Source organism: Pecten maximus, chromosome 14, assembly GCF_902652985.1.
Source record: "Pecten maximus chromosome 14, xPecMax1.1, whole genome shotgun sequence".
Classification (NCBI taxonomy): domain Eukaryota; kingdom Metazoa; phylum Mollusca; class Bivalvia; order Pectinida; family Pectinidae; genus Pecten; species Pecten maximus.
Window position 1 is genome coordinate 35,599,945 of NC_047028.1, and position 26,580 is coordinate 35,626,524.

The window sequence follows — 26,580 nt, forward strand, 5'->3', positions numbered from 1 at the left end:
GGGGTATTCCTTCGTTCGCACATCAGAAACAACTTCTGTTGATGAAATATATATCAGAACGATGATTATACGAGTGTCTGTGCTTCAAAGTAATGAAATGAACACCGAAATGTACAGGAGAAAGGGAGCAAATTAGTGATACTTCGGGTCGAATTAAGAATTCGTTTATCTTGAGAATAAAACTGGCTTATTAATGTAAAGATTGCAACTTTTATCATTTGGAAAAAAATACATATTTTCCACTAAGTTTAATTTTGTTCAAACGAAGGAATACCTCTTAAGAATAACAGAAGACGGAATATGTTTTTATATGAATTTAATGTACTTATCACATGCTTATTTGATTTTTCTTTAATTAAGTCAATAATATTGATTTTATCCACAACCGAGTAGTATGTTCGTAACTTTCATTCTTATCACACAATATAATATTACAATCAATACATAATGACTTTGTATTGCTAATATATATAATTACACAAGATTATAGGTTTTTCTCCGCAATTATAATTAAAAGAAATGAAACTATTGGATGGTCGGGTGGCGGTGTGGTAACATGCTTGCCTTTCACCAACAAGTGAAATTAATGTAAGTTGATATAACTTATTTCGCAATTGTTGCAAATGAACAATGTTAACATTTTTGAATGATAATTTCAATATATTTGAATTTTCAACAAGTGCTTCGTTCTGAATGTTCTAAATGATGTACGAAGCTAAGATAAGGTTGATTAATTAATCAAAACCTCGATATATTTGAAGTATCTATACTACCCTTGTACTCAAAGTGTGAAACAAATTTAACAGAAGAAATGCATCAACGTTTGATTTAGTATAATTAATTAACATTATAAAGGTAAAATATTTTATCTAATATAATTGCCATAATATCGAAGTTTTTCTATTTATAAATCATCCTTTCACACACAAACCAGTCATCATAACGTCATATCTAAACTTACGATACATTAAACTTATACATTCTATAGTTTTACTTTCCACCACGCTCGGCTTTTAAGCTCAGAGAGAAATGAAGGGAAATAACATCGTAAGGTCAGAACGACTTACATATGGACTAAAAACACGTCATCATATATCACGTGACTGCACACTTGTTATTGTGTATCACCAAAGTGTCATTTAAACTGGGTCTACTACCAAAAAAAAGAAGATATTTCTTAAAATGACAAAATACTTAATAAATGTATTTCTATATTTATAAATATATATACATACATTTAAAAAAGCTAATTCAGAACGTTCGGTGGGTTTTGGAAGCACGTGTACTTACATATAATATGGAATCAGTCCATACCCCACAAGTACCGACACTGCGGCGTACATAGCTGCCCAAACGTGTGTTTAGTTTGCATAGGTTGATTTCAAGTCCTTATTTACATAGACATTTCTAGTTTATTCACACGCTGATATAATTATGTAAAAAATAACATCATGACATCTAACTCCCACGACTACCGTGAACAAACTTATTTTTGCGGGCGACTTAAATCCGCGAAAATTAATCACCTCGAAATAGTTCCAATCATAGATACAGTGAGATTTTTATGACTGAAATCTTGAAAATGAATCGCCCCGAAAAAGGTCGTTATGCATGAAAACGCACAATAAAGTCACCGCGAAAATCATTTTGTGTACAGTATTGATTTACCTATCTTTATCTATAACAGTTCAAACAGGAAACTCGTTTGTGAATGATGAGAGAAATACTTATCGATATATCTACAACTCATAGTAAGCTGTTTGTAGATGATAATGCTGATCGAGGACATAGCTATGCTTTGTTCGACGTAAATAATACTAGTATGGCTTTTCCTTCCATGTGTTGACGAGTTGTGTAACATGAGGGATGAATTACCGCATTATGTTGGATTTAAAATCGTTCGACGCCGGATAAAGTGGTATTTAAGTATCAAGGTGTACACAAGGTGGAAGTGGTCTATTACATTGTAATAACAAGGCTTATGTCGGATCTACTGCGAGGTAGACAATTTCACACATGCCGATAAAACATATTTTCAAAATAACAGAGACATCTTTACACGTGTTTCAAACCAAGAAAAGGGAGGAAAGTTATCCAAATGTTTTGAAGCTGTGTATATATTCCGTTCTTCAAAAAAAAACAAAAAAATGTGGGGGAGGTAATTTGTCAACTTTAGAAAAAGAAATCAACACAATGGGTGAGACAAGTTCCCAACAGTTTCAACAACAAATGCACTTGTAACGGCAATAAATGTATTAGAATACTCTGAAGCATACTAAAGTACCACACTGAAGGCACTTAGTTTAGTCTCCTATCTTAAGTCAAGAAAATATACGTGTCCCTTATAAACAGTTATGTCACTTTTATCGGAAATATATAAAACAAAACATTTAATATAACAATTCTACGAATGTAAATACCGTACATCATTCAAACAGTCGTAGCTCGTGGACGTTTAAATGACAACAATAGAACTGAAATCAATCACGCTTCACCAAACTTTCATGTTTTAGCAAACGTTTCCTGGAAGATGAGCTCCATGTTTCAATTTTATGTAAAGTAGAGAGTTGTATACAAAACTCTTTCTGATCAATCAAAATATGTCCGTAACAGCATGTTCTCCTCTCAGGTTGATATGTCAAGGTGAATACAGCTTGAAAGGTTGGTTCCATGAGTTGAATCCAGCTTAAAAGTTAAATCACCTTCTCAGACTGGCCCCATCTTAACTCGAGCTTGTAAATCCCATCTCCTCTAGGATACCTTTGGGTTCTTCAGATTCCTACAAAAACAACGTCACAATAAAACATCATAAATCTAACCTTTCATATTTATTACACACACGAATAGTTTGGATAACACATGTGGTCGGGAGGTGCAGTGCTAATATAACTCCCACAGAAAGACCCCTCGCATGCTTCAGATTCCATCCAGGCTAACAAGAGTGATTAATATAATAACCATGTTGATATAACTTGTTTCGCAATCATAAAATGAATATAGTTGATAGTTTGAAAGTGCATAGCATATTGTACACAAATATATACAAATAGTGATACATTCCAAATACAGTAGATGAGATTTTTTCATTTTTTTATTATAAAGTATCCAAATATCTGGTTATTTTTCAAATGATCAGATATATTTGGATTTAAAGTATACACATATCAGTATACTACAAAGTGTATAAACTAACTCGAGAACATAGTGTGTCAGACATTTCACTGTAGTTTATACCAAGTTACATTAAAGGCACAAGATCTAAGATATTTCCTTTAAAAAAGCCAAACAAAACACCCACATCGCCCGTTTTAAATGTAAATAAGTATACAATGTGTAATGGAAAATCGTATGAAACTTTCTTTACTCTTTAAGTTTAGCGTTTTACTGTTGTATGTTTAAAAGAAGTAGGTTATTAATATAGGAACGATAATGATTTTGAGGAAAATAATTGTCAACGTCTCGTTAATTACAATTAAATTTCATTTGAACATCGTAGATCCAATCATTTTAAGTTATACTCTCGTATATATATATTGTATCAGTAAAAAATATAATACCTCCGATACCATACTATTATTTTATTTGTCATAATTCCAAGTGTGTTCTAGCGAATGGAATCCTTCTACATTTGCACTGCAAAATAATTTTCACTGCTCTAAAGTTAGGAATGACTAGTGGCCTTTATACTTGACAAGAAAGGCATCTGAATAACATCATATTTACATGGATATCTTCTGAAAGGAAGAATGAAAAATTAAGAAAAAGAGTAAAGAAAGTACATGTAAGTTAAGTGTAATAAATCTGGCAAAACATCCCGAAATCCGCAATAAATCTGGATATTTAACCATTGTCAGGAACATCAAAACAACAAAGAATAAACGAAAATTAACTTCAACTTAAGCACAAAGATAATAGGAGTGAAAGCCAAACAAAAGATTGTGAGTTGTTTACGTGTACAGTTAAAGAGTAAACAGATTATTATAATAGATTTGGTTATGCAAATAACCGAAGCCCAGTGTGGTATACTGTATATGTGTAATATTTATATATGGAGCAAGGAGGTAGTTCAAACAGTAAAGACAAGAGCAACAGGGAATTCCGACATTAAAACTAGAAAGGGTTATTGTTAGAGTGAGCTCCTTCTTAATGTCCTGGCTAATATCTGATTATATTTCAATATTGTTTTTTTTAAATGGAAGTATGTTTGTTGATTGAATGTTAACATGTCTGAATTACGTCCTTGTTCCGATAGCCACAACAAGTGATTGTTTTCCCCAAACACCCATTTACATCAACAGTACCGGGTGACATTCTACCGTTCACAGTTTCCATATATACACAGACAATTGCTTCGACCACCTACAGACACTAATCAGTGTGCGCTGTGCCAATCGAATAACTAGCTGGTGTCTGAGATCGCTGTTACATACTGTACACTCTCGTTCCAATAGGTACTAGGAGATGGGGCAATTTATCCACATGGGTATGTGAACAGTCGTTTTGGACATCTTGCCATCATTCTAAGCTTGGCAATCTTTCATTTAGTTTTAGAAAATCCACTTCCAATCGATTCCACTTCTGCAGTTTTCAGTACAACAATGCGTCTGTAGTTCCGATTTAATAAAACTAAGATTGCAGGAGAAAATCTTTTGACAAAATCTAAATTGAGCAAAGATTTGGTGCCAGTATTGTGGCAGCGTTCTGACAACATGATCAGAGAGCAATGCTGATATATTACACTGATTTACTCCTCGTCGGCACTTTACGGTAGTACTATGACCGTTATTCTCTGGCTATGCTATTCTATTAATGAAGAAACTGTTATGCATGTTATTTTTGTCACTTATCCGAATGCTGCAGTGTTAAGATGTTTTAATGTGAAATAAGTCGGTGCGGCAGTAGCTTCAATCGTCTATGTATTTCCACATTTCGTTTAAAACTCCCAACTTAAATAGTACATATAAGATGGTCCGCTAGACAAATAAGGGGTTTTAACATACTTTACTCCATGACTTTGAAAAGGAGTAAGTATTATTTTTTCCCATGTGGATGTGATAAAACAGGAACTCGGCCTGCTACTGGTCAACTTTTTGGTCATAAGTCTCCAAGTCTTTTCAGCCCTTAATAGCTTGGAAGTGGGTAAAAAGTCTCAATAGGCTTGATAACCCACCATTAATGACAGCCTGCTACTGGCCTAACTTTTAACTACTGGGCAAACCGTTTGATCATACGTCTCGAAATCATTTCAACCCTTAAGAGCTTGGAAGTGGGTAAAAATCTCAATAGGCTTAAAACCAACCATTAATGGCAGCCTACTACTGGCCAAACTATAAGGAGATGAATGTGAGAAGAACGAACGACAACTGTCGCATCAATAGGCAAGTAATTTTACTATGGACACGAGTGATTATAAATTTTATATATAGTGTTTTTATTTGTGAAAGAATATAAATGCCAATTTACACGAGTGAAAAAGGGGATTTTTAATATATAAGAGATGACCAAAGTTTTTTTTTCTTTTTGCTTTTCATAGAGAGAACCGTTTTATGTAAACATAAACCTTGATCATTCCTAGATAATTTTATACAGCGAGCTGACTTACACTCAGCTTATAGTTTCTAGCATCACTACTTAAGTTGCATGCATTTAGTGGTCGGATATCAGAATGTCAATATGGATTCACACAGAAAATACTCACCAATAGTATCAGTCTGTGTAGTATAGATCTGTGATATGGAAATTTGGTAATTAAATATGATTTCCTTCAAAGCATCGAATATTTCCGTTATCAGTCACCAAACTTAAAATGCTGTCATTGGACTGTAACAACAATAACGACGAAACAAGGCAGCTTTAAAAAAGTATTTTTGTGCTTGAAATAATTTTATTACAGCAACATTGATGAAGCTTTTCCCAAATTATAAAGCTATATTATTCACTCTTGTTTTGTCAGCAATTACGCATGGATTTAAAATATCTTTACGAGACCAATCTGAGAATCTAACCATGAAAATTGTGACGAAATGCATCTATGTCATGATTAATCAATGCTGTGTATAACCCAATTATTTCTTAATGCTACATTCATGGTTACCGATTGAGATTATCGTTGGATATAGCGACACATCTCAAGGTAAAATTATGGACTTCAAAGAAAGATTCTAGATTCAAAGATGTTTGTTGCAACACCGGATATGACTATATGGAGTGTTAATATCTTTTTACCACCAGGCTAGAAACTGTAAGTCAAAACTGTTAAAACCGTTAGGAAGTGCGATGTTTCCGGCTGTGGCATATTTGACATTTAAATAGGCCTGGCATCATGAATGTCTTACATACTAGATCTATATATGTCTCTGATACACCAAACCAATTAATTTAATGTCGATGCCTACTATTTCAAGCTGACCATGTAATACTTTGGGGTAGAAAATAAAATAATTTGTTTGTTTTTTGTTTCACGTCCTATTAACAGCCATGGTCATTTAAGGACGTGACAGGATTTGGAGGTGGAGGAAAGCCGGAATACCCGGAGAAAAACCACCGGTCTACAGTCAGTATCTGGCAACTGCCCCACATAGGTTTCGAACTCGCAACCCAGAGGTGGAGGGCTAGTGTTAAAGTGTCGGGACACCTTAACCACTCGGCCGTAGCGGCCCCTGAAAATGAAAAGACGGAATGCCAGTATATAATCACCTGGTATTTCGTCTGAATATTAAGTGTTCCGACTTTGTTCAATGATCAGTTCAGAGGAATTAAATATTATTCTCCTTATAGATTAACGCCTTTTGAAATCTTATTTGAATTCGTGTTACAGTATATATTGATCGTATTTGAATAAATGAATATTAAACATCACAAAAATGACTAACTTGTTGACAAATCAATAATATCATTGATCGACATCGTTCATGACCGTACATGTATTCCTTATATGCCGGACCAGCTTAGAAAATGTAAATGTATCTTATGTAAATTGAGCTAGAAACCGTCAAATAGGAAATGATTTATTCCTTGGTAAAAACCTGAAAATTATTTACCTCCGAGTTAAATTGGAAGTCTTGGCAAAGATTTTATTTTATTTACAATTTTTTTTTTTACCAAAACGGGTTACCAATTCTCCTTCGCCTTAAACGATATTTCAAATTCATAACCCATTTATCTGTACAGAAAGAGGACTTTTAAATATTATCTATTCTTCCATATAAGACAATGGCCCTCACTACAAGGCCACATCTTCCGCTTAAATTACGTTGTGGCATCCCAACGAAAATAACATTCATATCAACCTGACCAAGCAAGACAAAGAATCTTAAACATAAAATGACGCTATTCAATGACATCAATGAGCCAGAATTAAGGATTGTATTTCTGACGTACTAGTGTTTTCTTCATGATTGTAGCTCTTGCAATTTACTAAAATGTAGTTTATATAGAGGTTACACAACGAGTGGTTGTTGGATATGGAATTTATTTCACACGATTAAGTTATTTTTTAAAAGTTACAAAAGACACAAGCTTTAGCGAGTGTTTTTTGCAACTTTTAAAAAATAACTTACGAGTGTGAAATAAATTCAATATCCAACAATTTCGAGTCGTGTGACCTAGGCCTGTTTCTACCACAATAATATCGGCTTGAATCAAAGGGAAACGTGGCAAGTATAATTTCGCGTATGCAACTAAAGTGTACCGGTGACGTCCGGGACCCGGTGATGTGACGTCATTAGATTATTGATGACGTCAATAACAATTGCAGCTTGGGTCAAAGTTCACCGTGTTAGCCAATCGAAATGCGTACAGAGTTTATACCACGTGTGGTATAAACAGATTGTTAATCAACAGCTGTAGTGATTAACTGATGGTCTGAGAGTTGAATAACACAGGGTATTGTGGTAGAAATAGATTTAGACGATAAACTTGATCAGTGTAACTTGTTTTCCTAGCCAATTACACACTTTGAATACGATGGCATTGAACGCCAATGTTTTCAGAACACAACGTTGGAGGGTGACATCTTACGTCATCATCCTCTCAGAGCACAATGTTTGAGGAAGACACACTGTACTCCAATCCAGTGTTGGGATGCATCTTAATGTTGTTTTTTAAATTGTAACTCATCAGAGACACCCACAAACAAGTCAAGGGTCATACACATCTCCACATATTTATTGATGAGATTTCTTGGTACATCAAAATTCAATAGCACAACAGAAAGCCAAACTTATCCCGCAACTACCATTCCTAGCTAGAGGTAAAACGTCAAAGCATCTTGCACTTTAGATAGGGATTTCCAAGGTAATACTCGGACCTTGATTTGCCTCTTGTCTCTAGCGGCTTAGCGTGACGTTCATTACTACATGATTTCAAGTAAAAATCTACAAGTTTGTCAGTCAACAACCGGCATTTAACGCATTTCATTTTGCTGTTTTAAATATTTCATAACTAGGTCGTGGCACAGAGCTCGAGGCTATTCTTGACCTGAACTGAATTATAAGATTCTGTAACATACAAGGAACAGATTGGAGCCCTTAACCTCTATTTCTATATTCTATATCGGCTGCTATGCTGTATGTCACATATGTTATAGGGAACAAAATAACTGTTCTAGAACAGCATAATATGTTATAGGGAACACATTACCTGTTCTAGAACAGCATCTCAAAGATGCTTATATCTATAATGGGTAAAAAGGAAATTAAAAAGAGTTGTTTTGACCATGATATGCACCAAGGTTGGACTTTCCAAAAACAAGTAGAATCAGTATCATATCAATAGCAAAGAATGTGTTACATTTACTCTTGAGATAAGGAAAAAAATCAAAAGAGGAAAATACATTGGTATTTAAAATGTTCATCAAAGTTAGACCGTATGGTAACCTCCTTGCAAAACATCAGCATCCAATTACAAACACACTATCAGCATTTCTACATTTCATGTAAGTTAGCTAAAGCACATCGACATCTGATATATTAGAGTGCAACCATACAAATATGTTTGTCAACAGAACTCGGCAGTTCCATACAATTCCATCAAAGCATAATCTCATAAAAATCCAACAGGAAATTTTTTAAATACATCACCAAACAGCACATTAAATATGATAATTAGGATTTAATACAACAGTTTTTTATCAGTATTCTCACACACTTGCAACTGTGACAAAACAATGCATTTGCACAAGCAATATATGCTCATTATCATTGTTTATTTTGATAGCTAATATTGAAATAGACAGGTGACTTTCATTTCATTTTCCACACAAGAATATATTTCAAACTTATCAGCACCTGCCAAATTGTTAGGATTGGAGGAAACTAAAAGCAGTCACAGTGGGCATAACAATTTAATTTTATCATTTAATCCATGTGACACAGTTGGTCAAAATTCAACAATTATTCAAAACTTTTCTTTTGTTCAAAGCACATGCAAGAAAGCACTAGTTATATCTTATTGTCAATTTAACTTACAATAATTACAAATTGAAAGACAAATACAAAGTGTTAAATATTTTTCCTGGAATGATTTACAGTGGTAACATGATAAATAAGCTGTTAAACATCACACAGAACACATCATCATAATCTACCATAAAACCTTGTTATAATGCTCCTCAATTAGTTACTTATTAATCCTTTCCTTAACGACGGCTTTAAGGGCCTCCAATGACAGAAGTCGTAACAAATCATTAATGACTATTAAACCTTCATTTAATTTCTTAATGACCTCTTTAAAGGTCTCCAATCGCAGAACTCGTTACATACCAGTTACACCATCAATGACATTATAACAAGGTTTTATAGTTACAATGTTTGGAACAATAGAAACCCCTCATACAATTATCAGCACAGGTTCATTACTATAACTTGCCCAGTTACAAACAATTATAAACATCTAACAGTTAAATAACACTTATCATGTGACTGTTGTACTTAATTAATGTGGTTATTCTGGAATGTCAATTAACAGACATTTTTAGCAATTACATGTAATTATGTGATAATTCTGGAATGTCAATAAATAAATGTGGTAATATTCTGGAATGTTTATTAACAGACTTTTCTAACAATTAATTAGTGTGATAATTCTGGAATGTAAATTAAGTGTTTAACACTCAATTAGCTTGTGCACACTACCATTTTTTTTCTCCAAATTTTCAAAAAGCCTTATTATATGTGTACCTATAGTATTATATACTATATAAGATGGATTGGTCTTGAACAGACAATTCCCACATGTACATCTGACCAAGTTATGTTGGAAACGTTTATTCTATCATTTATGTCTTGGCTTTATTTTTGCTTTTTGGTTTACTGAAAAACTTAATACTTCTTTGATTTTTGTGGGAAAAAACCCCCAAATATCAGTGAAACTAAATCTTTAAAGAAAGCAATATTAATCTTTTGTTATACATGACATCTGACAACAAGTCAGGTAGCAACCTCGTAACAATGTGATAAAAATACACCGGACTTACAATTTACAGAACATCAAGCTGATCTGTTACAAACCCTTGGAAACTTAAAGCTTACCTTTAACCATTTGGCCAAAATAGTAAATTTTGATAATCCATGTAAACTATTTAGCACTGATGTTCCAAAACTGTACTAGATAATGTATTCAACACTGTATTAAGTATCATCTTCGTTTGAAATGAATCCACATTTTTTTTTTTTAATAAAGCAAAATTATTTCATTCAAAATTTTCAGAGAATCTATGAGTTCTATTAACTGGTTAACTGGTCCAGATATAACAGTTGTTTCCTTACAACAGCTACTATCATTTCAATTCTGTATAAAATGTTTTAAAAAATTACCAGAGAGAAAACAATCCCATTGACAACCGCAAAAACATAAAAAAAAAACCCATAATATTACTGAGAAACAATTTATATTTGTTCTACTGCGTGTAGCTGGATAGACTATTGAAACATGCCCATGCGCATTCATCCAAGGCCATGGTCCTCGAAAAATCCTTGCGGGGTCTCCTCCTACAGAAAAAGAAACGAGGCATAACATTGTATTAATAGTCATGGTATATTGTCATCATGCAACATGCTACATCAGATTCTTGTTACCAGGCCAGGGTGACATTATGGAAGGTTTAACCAGGCAGTGGGTTTAGTCGACCAATACTTGCCACCCCAGCCACCATGTCTTATTGAGGGAGATGACTGATTTTTGCCCTGAGAGCTAGGATGGGATATTTTTATCGGTTTAAATATAACGAAGAGAAAGTTCACTACCACAGGATTCAGACTTATTTTCGTATTATTTACCATAAAGGAATAAAACTTATATCCCCTATTAGGAGTTTTTGTTCTGCTGATTCATCCGTTTTTAATAACAAGATATCTAATGGGCCTGTATTGCTCACCTGTTATGCATTTTATGAGAAAAGTTCCTTATATTTTATATATATCTTTTTTTTAATTCTTTTTTTTTGCACCAACTTCAAAGCTGATTTAGATCTCTAATGTGGATCCAAACATAATACTACTTCATTTTAATATGTTAAATGTAAATATTATAACCCAGAGTTGGTTCCTTTAAACCTGAATAAAGGTCAAGGTCAACATTGTCCGACTTATTCCTGGAAACCACTAGATGATACTAGGTATTTCATTTATCAAGACTTTCAATTAAAAAAAAGAAAAATGACTCCTGTGACCTTGAATATCTTGATTTATGGCATTCCTTTCTGGACATTATTCCCTTAACCTTGTACTTCGCAACATTATGATCCTTGCCGTTGAAGTTAAATAACTGTTTCCTTTGTCAAGCAAAGTGTGCAGATAACTCGGTCTTGACGACCATCGAGTATCCCTGCTATTGTGACTTAAATGTGTCTCGACAATTTGACAACTGACTGAAAAGTGTACAGTGGTCAAGTCTAAGTCATTTGCATCCTTGACTTGATATAAGGAAAGACATTTTTGAATGTGGCTGTTTTTTTTGCTTTTGGTTTAGTTTGGTTTTATTTGTTTACCGTCCTATCAACAGCTAAGGTAATCTAATTTGACTGGATACTGATAGAGTAAGTAGTTATAGAGTGGGGGAAGGGGTATGGGTGGGCAGTGCAATTATAAAGCAGGGTGCGTGGGGTCGGGGTGGGTGGGTGTGGAGGAGCAATTATAGAGCAGGGTGCGTGGGGTCGGGGTGGGTGGGTGTGGAGGAGCAATTATAGAGCAGAGTGGGTGGGTGGGGTCGGGGGTCGGGGGTCGAGGGTGCTATTAAATAATCTAGTGGTCATGATGAGAGCACTACCAGTAATCAGAAGGGAACAAGAATTAAATGAAATTAAATGTGTCACCTGTCCCCCTTTGTCAATAAATTAAGCATTTCACAGGGGTCTCAACGATATATTTGAAGATTTCATAGATTTTCTTCTATGTCCAGAAATTTGAGGCTTCTATATGCAAGAGCTAAACTGATTTTTTTCCAGTCAAGATATTTGAGATTTTTACCCCGAAAATGCAGAAATCCACGAAATATATTAAGTGTCATAAACAGAACTGAACACAAAAAATAACATTGTTTATGCAACGGTCGAAAAAGCAATGCCTATGTGTGACCTTTCCCACATCCGTCGAAGGCGACACATAAAGCTCAAGAAATGTGTGCAGTCCCTAACCGTGAACTTCGCCATAAGCCATTGCGAAATGCTTACACTCAAGTTTCTGAAACTTTGTAAACTTCTTGAAAGTTTTGAATATTGGTAAAGGTTATTTATATGAGGAAAAAAACATAATGCTTCATCCTAGATACTGGTCACCAAAATATGCAGACACTGGGTGTCCTAAAACTTCAGAAAGTTTTTTTTAATTTTTGTAACATATTTGATCCCTGTCACATTGAGAAGTCAAAATAATTCATTAATGATGAAACTTTATAGAAGTAAGCAAAATATCAGAGCTGTTTTCTGTAGTTATAAGGTTGAAGTTATATTATTATTGTATGACTGTGTGTTCAATACTAGTACTACTGCTGAGGAAATTCAGTGAAAGGAATTTTTGCTGCAATGGATCATGCAGGTGAACCAAGGCTTAAAATGACCATTGTATATATATGCTGTGATATTCTGTATAGCAAATGGAGATTTTTCTTCCTTTAAATGTTCATAAATGATAGATACAGTTATTTTGCCAGCAGTCACATGCCCATCAAAATGTTAAACATTTTGAGTAGAACTCAGTTGACATATCTTGATATCATTTATTGATTTTAGATTTCTATTCTGGAAGAAATTCCTCTCTTTACAATCTACATATATCACAATTGCCTTTTTAGTAATAAGCATGGTAAACATGCAGATTTGCGTAATTAAGACCCAGCTCCCGTTTCCCAGATTAAATGGTCTATGTAAAGGTGCACTCTTCAGACCTGCTGTATGACATTGACTGTGTTAGTTAGACACTGAATATATATTTACATCACCCTGTTTGAATCATGCATTTCATTACTGTATCATCCTATAATTACATAACAAGAGGCCAAATGGGCCTGCATCGCTCACCTGCTTCAAATTAAATGCAACTTTGAAGTTGATCTAGACGATTTCTGTGGACGTTAGGCTGATTGCCACTCAATTCCTAAAAAAGTTGGTTGGCTAGGTTTAATTTATTCATCCAAGCATACTACTGACCCATGTCAGGTCTCTGGGCTTCTTGGTTATTGAGAAAGACGATTTTAAAAGATTTTCGCACATTTTTAACCCCTGTGGCCTTGAAGGTAGGAAATCAAGGTCATTCATTTGAACAAACTTGGTAGCTCTTCATCCCAGCATCATGCTTCAAGCCAAATATCAGGTTACTGTCCCATTTAAATTTGAGAATATGCTAAACAAACATTTTTTTAGTCTGGACAGAATATAGCTGCTAAGATCGATGACGGACACTTAACCACAGCATATCACTTGCCCGTCAGGCAGGCGAGATAAAAAAAAAAGATGTTTTTTTTGTTATGTCGATTGGCTATAATAGCTAATAATATCTCAAAGTGATGGAGCCAATAGCAAAATCACACAAATAAATAACATAACTTAATCAAATCTCACAAAACAATTTGGCTACTGATTCATACTATAGGCATCCACATGTACAAGCTTAAATACTCTTAAAAAATTGTGCAGAGTAACTTGATATACACTTTACTAGAGAATAAACAATAAATGGTAAAGAAATACATGCAGTCACATCCAACAAACTAGAACAAAATTCTATATATCGATTGAGTATTGTCAACAGTGCAAGTTTTTAAAGCAAATAAAAAAGTTTGATTATTACTTAAGTTAAGGTTAAAGTTATTATTGAAACTAATATTATAATTTTATATGGCATGCACATGACAAAAACAGGCAAGTGATCTTTAATATACGCACAATTAATTATCTACATGCATTTGTACATCATGCAACATATATGTGTAACTTACAACAAAATCATAAAATAGTGTTATTCTAATAACAATCAAAATACATTACAATGGACACAAAATACTACAAACAAAATATAACAATACCTAGTAAACAAAGTCTGATCTTAAAAAGTAAGCTAATGTTTAATATATCTTAATAAAAAATACATGTATGTCTTAACCTTTACATGCTCACACTACAACTAACACCTAAAAATTAATAATCACATGAATATATGTGCTTACAATAATACACTCAAACATTCTCATTACAAAATAAAATTGCATCTTTTCATTTTTTCCCTTCCCACCCCTCCCCTCAATCCCCCATAGTTTTATACCATTTCGCTAATACAATGTACCAAGTTGTTATTCTAAGATAATATTTCACCAGTTTTCAAGAGTATCCTTTTTTTATTTCTATTGTGATATTTATTTTATATGTGAATTCTCATGATCAGAATACAAGAAATTTAAAAAAAAAATTTTTTTTGTTGTGTGACAATTTTATGAGGAATACTGTATATAATATCATGTAAATAATTTTGAAAGACTTAAGACAACTTGTAATATAAACCTTGTATTTGGGAGCTACATCGTCATTATTATTGCGCATTAAGAGAATAAAAGGGTTACTTAAGACTCAGTGATCATTAGCCTATCAATATTATTCCACAACTTGGAATGAATTTTCCATGAATATTTTATTACACATTTAAGGGCAATGGAAAAAAAACAGGAACCGAGAAATAAGCAGGCTGACAAAATAATAACAAGGGCCCAATGGGCCCAAATCGCTCACCTGCAATGCAGTGATCTTTTCATATATGGATCCTGCAGTTATTTGAAAGCATGCTACAGGACCAATATAATGTCTCTCTGCACTTTGGCTTTTCACTAAAAGTCATTTAAAGATTTAAGCATACTTGATCGACGTGACCTTGAATGAAGGTCAAGGTCATTCATTTGAACAAACTTGGTAGCCCTTTACCCCAGCATGCTACAGACCCAATATCAACTCCCTGGGACTCTTGGTTATTGAGAAGAAGTTGTTTAAAGATTTTAGCCTTTTTGACCCCTGTGACCTTGAATGAAGGTCAAGGTCATTCATTTGAACAAACTTGGTAGCCCTTCACCCCAGCATGCTACAGGCCAAATATTAGGTCTCTGGGACTCTTGGTTATTGAGAAGAAGTCGTTTAAAGATTTTAGCCTTTTTGACTCCTGTGACCTTGAATGAAAGTCAAGGTCATTCATTTGAACAAACTTGGTAGCTCTTTACCCCAGCATGCTACAGGCCAAATATTAGGTCTCTGGGACTGTTGGTTATCGAGAAGAAGTCGTTTAAAGATTTTAGCCTTTTTGGCCCCTGTGACCTTGAATGAAGGTCAAGGCCATTCATTTGAACAAAATTGGTAGCCCTTTACCGCAGCATGCTACAGACCCAATATCAACTCCCTGGGACTCTTGGTTATTGAGAAGAAGTCGTTTAAAGATTTTAGCCTTTTTGACTCCTGTGACCTTGAATGAAAGTCAAGGTCATTCATTTGAACAAACTTGGTAGCTCTTTACCCCAGCATGCTACAGGCCAAATATTAGGTCTCTGGGACTGTTGGTTATCGAGAAGAAGTCGTTTAAAGATTTTAGCCTTTTTGGCCCCTGTGACCTTGAATGAAGGTCAAGGCCATTCATTTGAACAAAATTGGTAGCCCTTTACCGCAGCATGCTACAGACCCAATATCAACTCCCTGGGACTCTTGGTTATTGAGAAGAAGTCGTTTAAAGATTTTAGCCTTTTTGACTCCTGTGACCTTGAATGAAAGTCGAGGTCATTCATTTGAACAAACTTGGGAGCCCTTCACCCCAGCATGCTACAGGCCAAATATTAGGCCTCTGGGACTCTTGGTTATTGAGAAGAAGTCGTTTAAAGATTTTAGCCTTTTTGACTCCTGTGACCTTGAATGACGGTCAAGGTCATTCATTTGAACAAACATGGTAGCCCTTCACCCCAGCATGCTACAGACCCAATATCAACTCCCTGGGACTCTTGGTTATTGAGAAGAAGTCGTTTAAAGATTTTAGCCTTTTTGACCCCTGTGACCTTGAATGAAAGTCAAGGTCATTCATTTGAACAAACTTGGTAGCCCTTCACCCGAGCATGCTACAGACCCAATATCAACTCCCTGGGACTCTTGGTTATTGAGAAGAAGTCGTTTAAAGATTTTAGCCTTTTTGACTCCTGTGACCTTGAATGAAAGTCAAGGTCATTCATTTGAACAAACTTGGTAGCCCTTCACCCCAGCATGCTACAGACCCAATATCAAGTCCCTGGGACTCTTGGCTATTGAGAAGAAGTCGTTTAAAGATTTTAGCCTTTTTGACTCCTGTGACCTTGAATGAAGGTCAAGGTCATTCATTTGAACAAACTTGGTAGCCCTTCACCCCAGCATGCTACAGACCCAATATCAAGTCCCTGGGTCTTTTGGCTATTTAGAAGAAGTCGTCTAATTTTTTTTGAGCCTTTTTGACTCCTGTGACCTTGAATGAAAGTCAAGGTCATTCATTTGAACAAACTTGGTAGCCCTTTACCCCAGCATGCTACAGACCCAATATCAACTCCCTGGGACTGTTGGTTGTTGAGAAGAAGTTGTTTGAAGATTTTAGCCTTTTTGACTCCTGTGACCTTGAATGAAGGTCAAGGTCATTCATTTGAACAAACTTGGTAGCCCTTCACCCCAGCATGCTACAGGCCCAATATTAGGTCTCTAGGCCTTTTGGTTATTGAGAAGAAGTTGCTTGAATGGAAAGTTGACGCCGGACGGACGGCCGGACGGCCGGACGGCCGGACGGACGACGGACGGACGACGGACGCCGCGCCACGGCATAAGCTCACTTGCCCTTCGGGCAGGTGAGCTAAAAATAACAAAACTTTTGTTCTTGGGTTACTAACAATCCCTTGACCCTTGGTTATTGTGGCCTTGAAAGTGTGCCAAAATGGTTTGATTTCAGGAAGAAATTTAACCATGACGGTACATGATAGTAACACATACCCTAACATCATCAGGTGATATACAGTTCAATATCTTAAGTTCTTTACACATTTATCTATCGTAACATTAAATCAAGGCTACACAAACACATCTGACAGCTTTAATCCAGAACAACTTAAACATATGAATCCATGTGACCTTGTAAGCAGGTCAATGTCATCCACGTGAACAAAGTCAACTGTATCATTGAACATACAGTAACAGCCAATGGAAAGCCTAGATTTTATCATGTGACATACAGTAACAGCCAATGAATAACCATGATAATATCATGTGACATACAGTAATAGCCAATGGATAGCCTAGATTGTATCATGTGACATACAGTTATAGCCAATGGATAGCCTAGATTGTATCATGTGACATACAGTAACAGCCAGTGGATAGCCTAGATTAATATTGTAAACTAAATAATAAAAATATCAGTTTTGAACTATGAAATATTGGACATATTTGTAGTTGATGGGATAAAATGTTGACACTGAGTATTTTGTTTTCTTTAATCACTTCTTATTTTTCCTAATCCTTCATAAGGTAAGATACCATTCTATATCCATGTTAGATAGCTATGTATACGCAGGAACAATAAACGAACTAACAGAAATATCAACCTATAATGAACAGAACACCATAACCCATGGAATTCACTGATCATTTCTTATTTGTTTTGCAAGAAAAAAAGACGCTTTAATCCTAAAAGTTTAACCTATTGTTCATGTTCATGGCAATACATTCGATCTGGTACATTGTACATGATATGGACAGGTTTAATTTTTAACAGTCCTAACGGAAGTAGCCTCTTACTACAGATCATTAATTCACAACTACTTCTAATAAACTAATACAACTTTCAGATAAATGTACCTGGGGGAAATATGAATCAATGCATACGATAACGGGATGCGTAGAAAAGAGAACCGCATGTCACCAAAACTGAATACAATGTGGAGTTGGTATCTGTTTACTATGGTCATCACAGAATCATCGGACACAGGAGCATGCACCAGACAATGTAAACATTCAATGTCAAGGTTACATACTGACCAGGATCTTCATACCACTTAATACAACCGGACATCAAAACGGGAAATTCTCAACATCATAGGAAACATCGATATCTCAGGCAACACATCAATGTATACCAATCTTTTAACAATAGTTTTTTTTTTTGGTACACCTTATAAATTATTTTAGAACATAAAAGTTCACTTAAAGTTTATTTTCATTTTAATATGAGGACAGTTATCAGATAAACTATATAATAAATACCGACAGGTATTTTATAAGGAACAAATTTCATCTTAATAACCAAAAATATCATTTTCACTGTCTAACTTACTGCCGTGAATTTTTGTGATGTTATATCACTCATACAGGTAAAAGATTTTAGCATCATTACTGGTCAAAGGAAGAGATTACGGAGTCCAACAGAACTGTTAACCTGGTCAGAATGTTTCCTCGGACGGACAATGTCTGGACAGAAAAGTTAGCAACAGAATAACAACCGATCATAGAATGAAGTAGTGTAGCTACCCCGGAGTGCTCTCCCCTTCCTGCTCCGTGTTCTAACATAATCCATACTCTTGAAGAGCGTTTTCAAGTGCCTCATCCTGATTCAAAAGAAAATGGTTAAATATCCCAAAGTCAGCTGATGTTTTTTATGTGATTTTCCACATGCCAAGTGAATAAGAAGGGACTTCTGGATGCTAATTCTCCTGATGTACTCCTTACTGTGACAACATCTTTCTAGATGACATGATTCAGTGAAAACTCATGTGGACCCAAAATCAGTGAGTGGAGTTTGTAATGAATATTAGTTAAATATGTGTCAATGTGACAACATCTTTCTAGATGACATGATTCAGTGAAAACTCATGTGGACCCAAAATCAGTGAGTGGAGTTTGTAATGAATATTATGTGTCAATGATATTAATTTTTACACAGCATTTCAATACTATGTGCTGCAATGTTTAAACATTCTGTGAGGGCATGCCGAGAAATTCTACATCTAAACATTATTCCAACTTCTGATGAAATACAAAGTGTTTAAATGCAAACCCATAATGAAAAAAAAATAAAATAAAACAGCATCATTCAACTGATTGTAGGATTTCCAAAAGGTCACTCCAAATTTGTTTGAATCCATCCCTCTGCCCCGGGAAGGTCAATCGCGAATACATGTGGGACAACCTATCATTGCTTCAGGCAGAATGTGACAAAAACCGTTCTGGATAAGTAGACCTAACGAACGCCACATCATCGCATGATAAACTCAGTCACGGGTCATTCTGACAAGGTGAACTATAAATAGATCACCAACTTATTATTAAGGTTTATTACTGGACACAGTTTCTATATTTATCTAATTTAGTCAATAACTGTCACTATATAGATCTATTCATAGTGCATGTTTCGAAATTATTTTAACCACTGTATAAATTTTAGCTGGAAGTAAAGAAATTTAAATATACAGAAAACCAACTGCAAATCATATAAAAGATTATCAAAAACAAAAACCTATAAAAGTGCATTATCAGTGGTGAGAGACATCGGACTGAAGCTTAAGACGTACGATAGCTCAGTCATATTAATTATGTACTATACCAAATAATTCAGCTTTCAAAGCTTCAGGTTCGGATTTCCATAGCTGGTTCAGTATGAATTACTAGTATTTGTCACTCCACCGATCAATATTTGTCCCACCACTAATAATATTCAAACTTAATACACAAACAACTCTTACTTAATAACTTGTACATGCATACATTTACATTAATTACACTCTACATGCAAACTGACTGTGTACAGGTGCAGCTATATAAAGCCTACAGTAGAAGGCATGTTAACAGGAGTGCACGGGCCCATTAGGCCTTTCATCAGTTGAACACATGAGCACAATTAAAGTTGAAACACAGGAAAACTATAAAAAGGACCTTATTATTTACCGTAAGTTTTAAAGATGCCACTTACACAATCATCATCGGTTTTAATCAAGATTTATGTGTAACTGAAAACAGTTTTTTGTTTATGGTTAAGCTATCAAAATGCAACAGGTAAGTTATCTGGTGTGAAAAAGTCCTTCCCTTCACAAAATACAGTAGCCAGAAATATGTTAACATTTGAGGGTAAATGTATAAACTGATTCTTTGGGGGTTTAACGTACCCATGGCCACTGAATCAACAGCTCATCGAAACCCTTCAATGATCCAACAACTTGGTGTTTCTTTATAAGTCTCAACAACACCAAACCCCTGTCTGGTTGTTAATATTTAATGACCCCCCCCCCCCCCCCCCCCCCCCAACCAGCCCCTGCAACATCAACTTTGTGTGTGTGTTTGTATGTTACAACACCTTTCCGGCCCCTGTACAAATAGCTCAGTGTTTTTCTATATTTTAAGATACTCTCAGCAGACCAAACCTTACCTTCCTCAAAAGTACCGAGTTAGAAAAGCTCTCAAATGTAATTCTATTCTATGTTTTTGAGGATGTTTGTTGATTATCCAAGTCAGGACTCGTGTGTAAGTTCAGAAGATTATTTATGTCCCGAGATATGTTTTTGAGGATATTTGTTGATTATCTAAGTTAGGATTCGTGTGTAAGTTTAGAAGAGTATGCAAGTCCTGAGATATGGTTTTGATTATCTAAATTAGGACTCCTGTGTAAGTTTAGAAGAGTATTTACGTCTCGAGTTATATTTTTGAGGATGTATTTTTGATTATACAAGTTAAGACTCGTGTGTAAGTTTAGAAGAGTATTTACCTCCTGAAGTAAATCCTGTGCTGCGATGGCCTTCAGAACATTCTTCTTACTGGTATCCTGGACCTCTCCTCCCAATAGTAATTCGTCCAGCATAAAATAGGCTTTCTCAAAGTTAAATATAATATCTAGTTCACACACCTGTAATGTAACAGTTTAAATAGGTATTTAGTCAGCACACTGACTTAAAATAATCCAAATCAAAATGTTAGATTATTGACTAAAATACTCAAATTCCATTCTTTCAGTTTATTGGCTCAAAACAAATTATAAGTTTATTCTGTCAGCTTTCATTAATATCAAATCAGATTCAAATGAAATCTTTTCTGAGACAAGATGATGAAATCTCAACCATCAATGTAGGGTATAAAGTTAAAACTTGGTGATGTTTGGTAGACTCTTCCGCGGGTTGTGATCTTTAAAGCATCACAAATGGACGAAATAAGTTTTTTCCTACAAACTTTGACTCCTGAAGGAATGTAATCAGAAAATGACCCCTGGACCTTGTAATGATACGATCATAATAAGTTACTACAATTTATCAATCATATACCACTGACATGGCCAGTTTTATATACTTACACTTCCAAAATATTTATCGAGTAGCTCAACATATCGATGAATGACCTCTAGTGTAAGGAGTTCATTGTCTTCAGGCTCAATAGCACAACAGAAGTATAAGCTAGCATATCTGTAAACAAATAAATAAAAAATAGATAAATAAATATAAATGAATAATAATAAAAAAAAATTAAATAAAAAATACGAAAAATAATAATAATCATTGGAACACAAATCTGAAGTAAAGGAGTTATTGCCTTATGGTCTTATAAAGGGTGTTCATCCTGTTTTGTGAATCATAATGAGTCCTTTTTAAGGAATCTGTGTTATAAAAGTCAGTGTTTAGGTAATTTGGTAACCGAGACATAGTGTTCAGTTATGCTTCACCACAGTGCGAGTCACAAAATTGTCTATCTACTTAATTAATTTTCTTACGTTAGATTTATTTATGTATAAATTAAGTTTATCCATAAATGATACAGTACAGAACGGAAATAACAACAGAAGTTACACATATTTAAATTTACCTTTTATACACTATTTTCAGATATATATATTTATTGCATTTTTATCAGTGAAATATAGAAATTTATCAAACTAATAAAATTAAACTTAAAAATTAAGATTTTGCAGTGAAAATTTATGTTTTGCAGTGAAAATATAAGTTTTCCGTTTTTGACCAATGAGAGCAGACCTTTGTATTCACCTCGTTGAAATTTGTCGATTTTTCCAATCGAAGCGGAGATAGATAAATTGGTTATTTTACTGCATTTCTGAAATTTTCACACTAGTTTTTGACAAAATACTTACTAGACATTAGCTCTTCGTGCACAGATTCTCTGACAACAGCAGAAAACGCTTAAATTGCGTTGATCAGTCCTTTCAAAATGGCACTGTCAAGTTGACGTGGAGTAACGTCACAAAGAGATGACGTCATTACTGATTCCCGCACTTTTTGACACTATTAATTTTTCGATGTTTTTGATTTTGTTTTTAAGTTTATGAAATGCAATAAAAAGAAAATTGAATGGTTTCCCGTTAAATATAACATATTTCACTCGTTTGACAGAATATTTCGATATTTTTTACTCGTGCTCCGAACTCGTGAAAATATTAATATTCTGTCATACTCGTGAAATATATGTTGTATTAAATGGGAAACCATTCAATATCCTCTATATATCAGATATATATTAACACATATTATATTTACCTTTTATACACTATTTTCAGATCTTTCCACTCAAGAAAGCTACACATTTTGGGTTTACGTGCTAACACAAGCGTAATGAGTTCCCGAGTTATCTTCTTCTTGGCTTTGTCAGTGTGAGCTGTGTACCATTTCTGTAATCGCAGCTTCCCCTGCCGACTAAACAGGAGCATGAACTGCATCTAAAACAAAAAGAATAAGTAACGACAATGTATCCAAGTTCATAGCTGACAGTAACATTGATCAGTTGTTACATTTTAATTAAAGATTTCATCAGATTTTATTTAGGGACAGTAACTTCTCATTTGCCCAGTAAGTAAAGAGATTTGCTAAATTGCCACAGAACAAAAACCAAAAGGATCAATTTCTAGCCATGTATATATAGAGGTTACACAACGAGTGGTTGTTTTATATGGAATCTATTTCACACGAGTAAGTTATTTTTTAAAAGTTACAAAAGACAAGCTTTAGCGAGTGTCTTTTGTAACTTTTGAAAAATAACTTACGAGTGTGAAATAAATTTCATATTCAAAAATCGTGTGACCCATTTCTACCACAATAATATTGACTTGAATCAGTCCAGTCTTATTTCGCGTATGCAGATATAGTGTACAGGTGACGACTGGGACCCGGTGATGTGACGTCATTCAATATTGATGATGTCAATAACAATTGCAGCTCGGGTCAAAGTTTAAATTCTTGACCAATCAAAAGACCGGAAGGTCATATTCCACTAGTGGAATATAACATATATGTATACAGTCAGCATAAATATTATGGCTTGAGAGTGGAATAAAACAGCGTATAGTGGTAGAAACAGGCTTATATGCCATTTTCTATATTAGTATCGATCTGGTTGTATTTTAAGATCCAAGTTCCACACTTTCAGGTCATTTTTACAGCTTAAAGACCAAACAACAGTAAACTTTTATATTACATGTTACTTAAAATTCTGTTTTAGGAGCCCTTTCCTAAAAACTCCAACAGTGAATACTCACCAAAAAAGTTAAGTACCATAATAGTTACGATTTTTTAATTTTTTTTTCAAATCAACCCCGGCAGTTGGCACTTGTTGGACCAAACTTCATAGACAAAACATGTCAATGAAGACCTAATGCAATAGTTCAAATAAGCATATGATTATACTGCACAGCAAAACCATAAATACATTTGTATTTCAACAAAAATGATATAAATTAGGTCACCATGAATTTGTGTGACAGTGTCCAGTTGAAATTGTAGATTATGCTAACTGCATATGAAATAAGAATCAAATACAAGGATTAAATTTTAATTTAAACACATAATTTGATGAAAGTTTGAAAGAAATAATGAATTGATGGTATGTGTATCAAAGGCTTTTGACTTTTGTGGAGACTGACAGCACTCTAGACAAGACTGGTCCCATATCTAAGAGGGGAGAAATTAAATCTATAGATTGAATGTTCCTACAGACTGTTGATGTACTCTTCGACTTCTGATTAGCAAAAACTTGTTTTCTCTGTTTTGGTCTCCCAAATTAGTGAGCACCCCTTCAGACATACTGCTAGGTGTCACCAACAGACTTATTAATTTTGCAAGTTCCACATCCTATATGATTTCCATTTCAAATTGAAACATTTCTTTGCCAATTCTGGACAACTTCATTTTACAAGTGAATTAACGCGCGAATGTCAAGGGACTTTGGTGTAGACTTAGAATACTATCTTTCAGGTTTGCTGGTTTCATTTGGTGTACATTACAGATGTCCATCAACAGCTATGGCCATTTAAGGATCAGCATATGCACCTATGTTGATGAGAAGGTGGCCAACATCACTATTCAATTGAATATCAATTAGACTTAATTTAATCAGATCCAGATGAATTTTACCAGATTCTCGTAATTTATTTGAGCTTCATGTAGACACACAAATGGTTCCTCAAGGAACAACAGAATGTACCATTAGTGAAAACCAAAAGTGATGAGTAGATTAAGTATTCGGTTATTTAGTCTTATAAATGTTTAATTAGTTATATACACCTTAAAAAAATATTATTACAATTATTTCAAATATAAACAAAATTTACAATCATATGAAGAATGAACCATTGGACTTCAAAAAATTTAGAAAATGAAAGACTTCTTTGGCATTAATGCAGAATTGGATAGTTTTTCTTTATTTCTTCAATCAGATTTTTGTGGGAAAAAACTTCATAGTTTGAAGTTTGAAATGACTATTTACCATCAATTGAATCCATATCATATCATAGCAATTTTCATTCAAAGTGAAAAATACTTTGTCTATGCTATGATACAAGTGTACATTACAAGTTTAAACCAAATATAATGATATTCAAAATAATATATAAGTATTTTTCTTTAAATGAATCCACACATTAAGCTAATTAGTATTGTTAATGAAGATACTAAGCTAATAACACAGATTTTTAAATGTATTTTTCACACTAATCAACCTACATTTGCAGCTCGTTAAAGCTTGATGGTCAAATTTCTCAACAATAATTCAAGTTGCAGCACTACTCCGTCAAGTCTGAACGCAGCTGTCTTTAATACTGGACAAGAAAAACAGAAAAGATTATATTGATGTGGACATGATCTTGGTGAAAATGAAAAAAAAACTACCGGTATATGTAGATACTAGGAGTTTATAGGTAAAACAATACTAGTTCATCTTGCAATTCAAGTTTTGTAAACTGTGATTTCATAAAACATTGGTCCGCTATTGGCAGTGGCAAGATGGCCATTGACTTGACACCGATACCTGTCGATGCAGAAAACAACCATGGGGAGCACGAGAGGAGAAATGGAGTGAAGCGTTAGACAAGTGAATAAGTTTGTTTTGACCTTATATTTGTTAACACTGAACCCTGTAATTAAAGACCGTCACGTTTTCTGTGTAGCATATAGACATTTTCGTTTGAAAAAAAGTTCTCTATCGTATCCGACTACAGAAAATCCATCCCTTTTCAGAATTGGTGTCATGTTAAATGTTACTATCTTAACATTTGATTAAGACTATTGCCATTGAAAAATCGTTTCTGGTAAAAATTTTGATGACACTTTGAATGAAATTGACCAATTTTTGCAGGACAGAGGAGTTCCAGACCTTTCTCTATATATAACGTTATGTCTATAATTGGTCTTGGATTAAATTAGGAACTTGCTGATTGCACCGATACCGTTCTATTAGCAAATGCAAAAAAAAAATCGTCGTTTATATCTTACAGTTGTAAGTCTACAACAAAAAGGCATTGACGTTTCCAAATTTACTCATTTCTATAGTTGACAATCGTGAACCAATCGTTCGCCGAACCGCAGCGGCGAACCGGTCATTTTAAACTGAAGCAATGTAAGCTCTTGTTCATGTCGTAATGCCTCACTTACCATAGTTGGGTTTTATTGCCAAAGCTACTTCTGTATTCAAACAATTATTCAGCCTTTGAAATATATCAAGGCCACTAATTTATGTTGCCACTTCACATTTCTCTGTGCCAACACCTCTCTTTCCAGCGTCTCGTTTCCGGTAGTGTACTCGTGTTGTACGTCATCAAAAATTGACATCCGGTACGAAAGTTATGACGTTTAAAA

The 26,580-nt window shown here is 34.4% G+C and overlaps 1 protein-coding gene across 6 annotated transcripts; it reads right to left on the bottom strand.

Moving 5' to 3' along the window:
- Nucleotides 1-299: 299 nt before the first annotated feature.
- LOC117342955 (AP-1 complex subunit sigma-2) lies at nt 300-26,526 on the bottom strand. 6 transcript variants are annotated; one of them, XM_033905262.1, is made up of 6 exons: nt 26,377-26,526; nt 22,993-23,171; nt 21,801-21,909; nt 21,222-21,359; nt 5,699-5,726; nt 300-2,779 (listed from the first exon to the last, which is right to left on the bottom strand). In XM_033905262.1, exons 1-6 carry the CDS (start codon nt 26,377-26,379, stop codon nt 2,772-2,774), a joined length of 465 nt encoding a protein of 154 aa, XP_033761153.1. In that variant the 5' UTR covers nt 26,380-26,526; the 3' UTR covers nt 300-2,771. The 6 variants fall into 6 exon arrangements, with proteins under 6 accessions (XP_033761153.1, XP_033761151.1, XP_033761149.1 ...); XM_033905260.1 differs by lacking the exon at nt 5,699-5,726 and adding an exon at nt 18,995-19,071; XM_033905258.1 differs by lacking the exon at nt 5,699-5,726 and adding an exon at nt 25,450-25,544.
- Between the last annotated feature and the right edge of the window lie 54 nt (nt 26,527-26,580).

Bases quoted from the DNA above. Each gene is read 5' to 3' on its own strand.
- LOC117342955 (XM_033905257.1), bottom strand. The intron at 21,910-22,992 runs GTAAATATAATA...ATTTGTTTACAG, and splicing joins CTGAAAATAGTGTATAAAAG to ATATGCTAGCTTATACTTCT. The intron at 2,780-21,221 runs GTAAATACTCTT...TTGTTTTTGTAG, and splicing joins CACAGGATTTACTTCAGGAG to GAATCTGAAGAACCCAAAGG.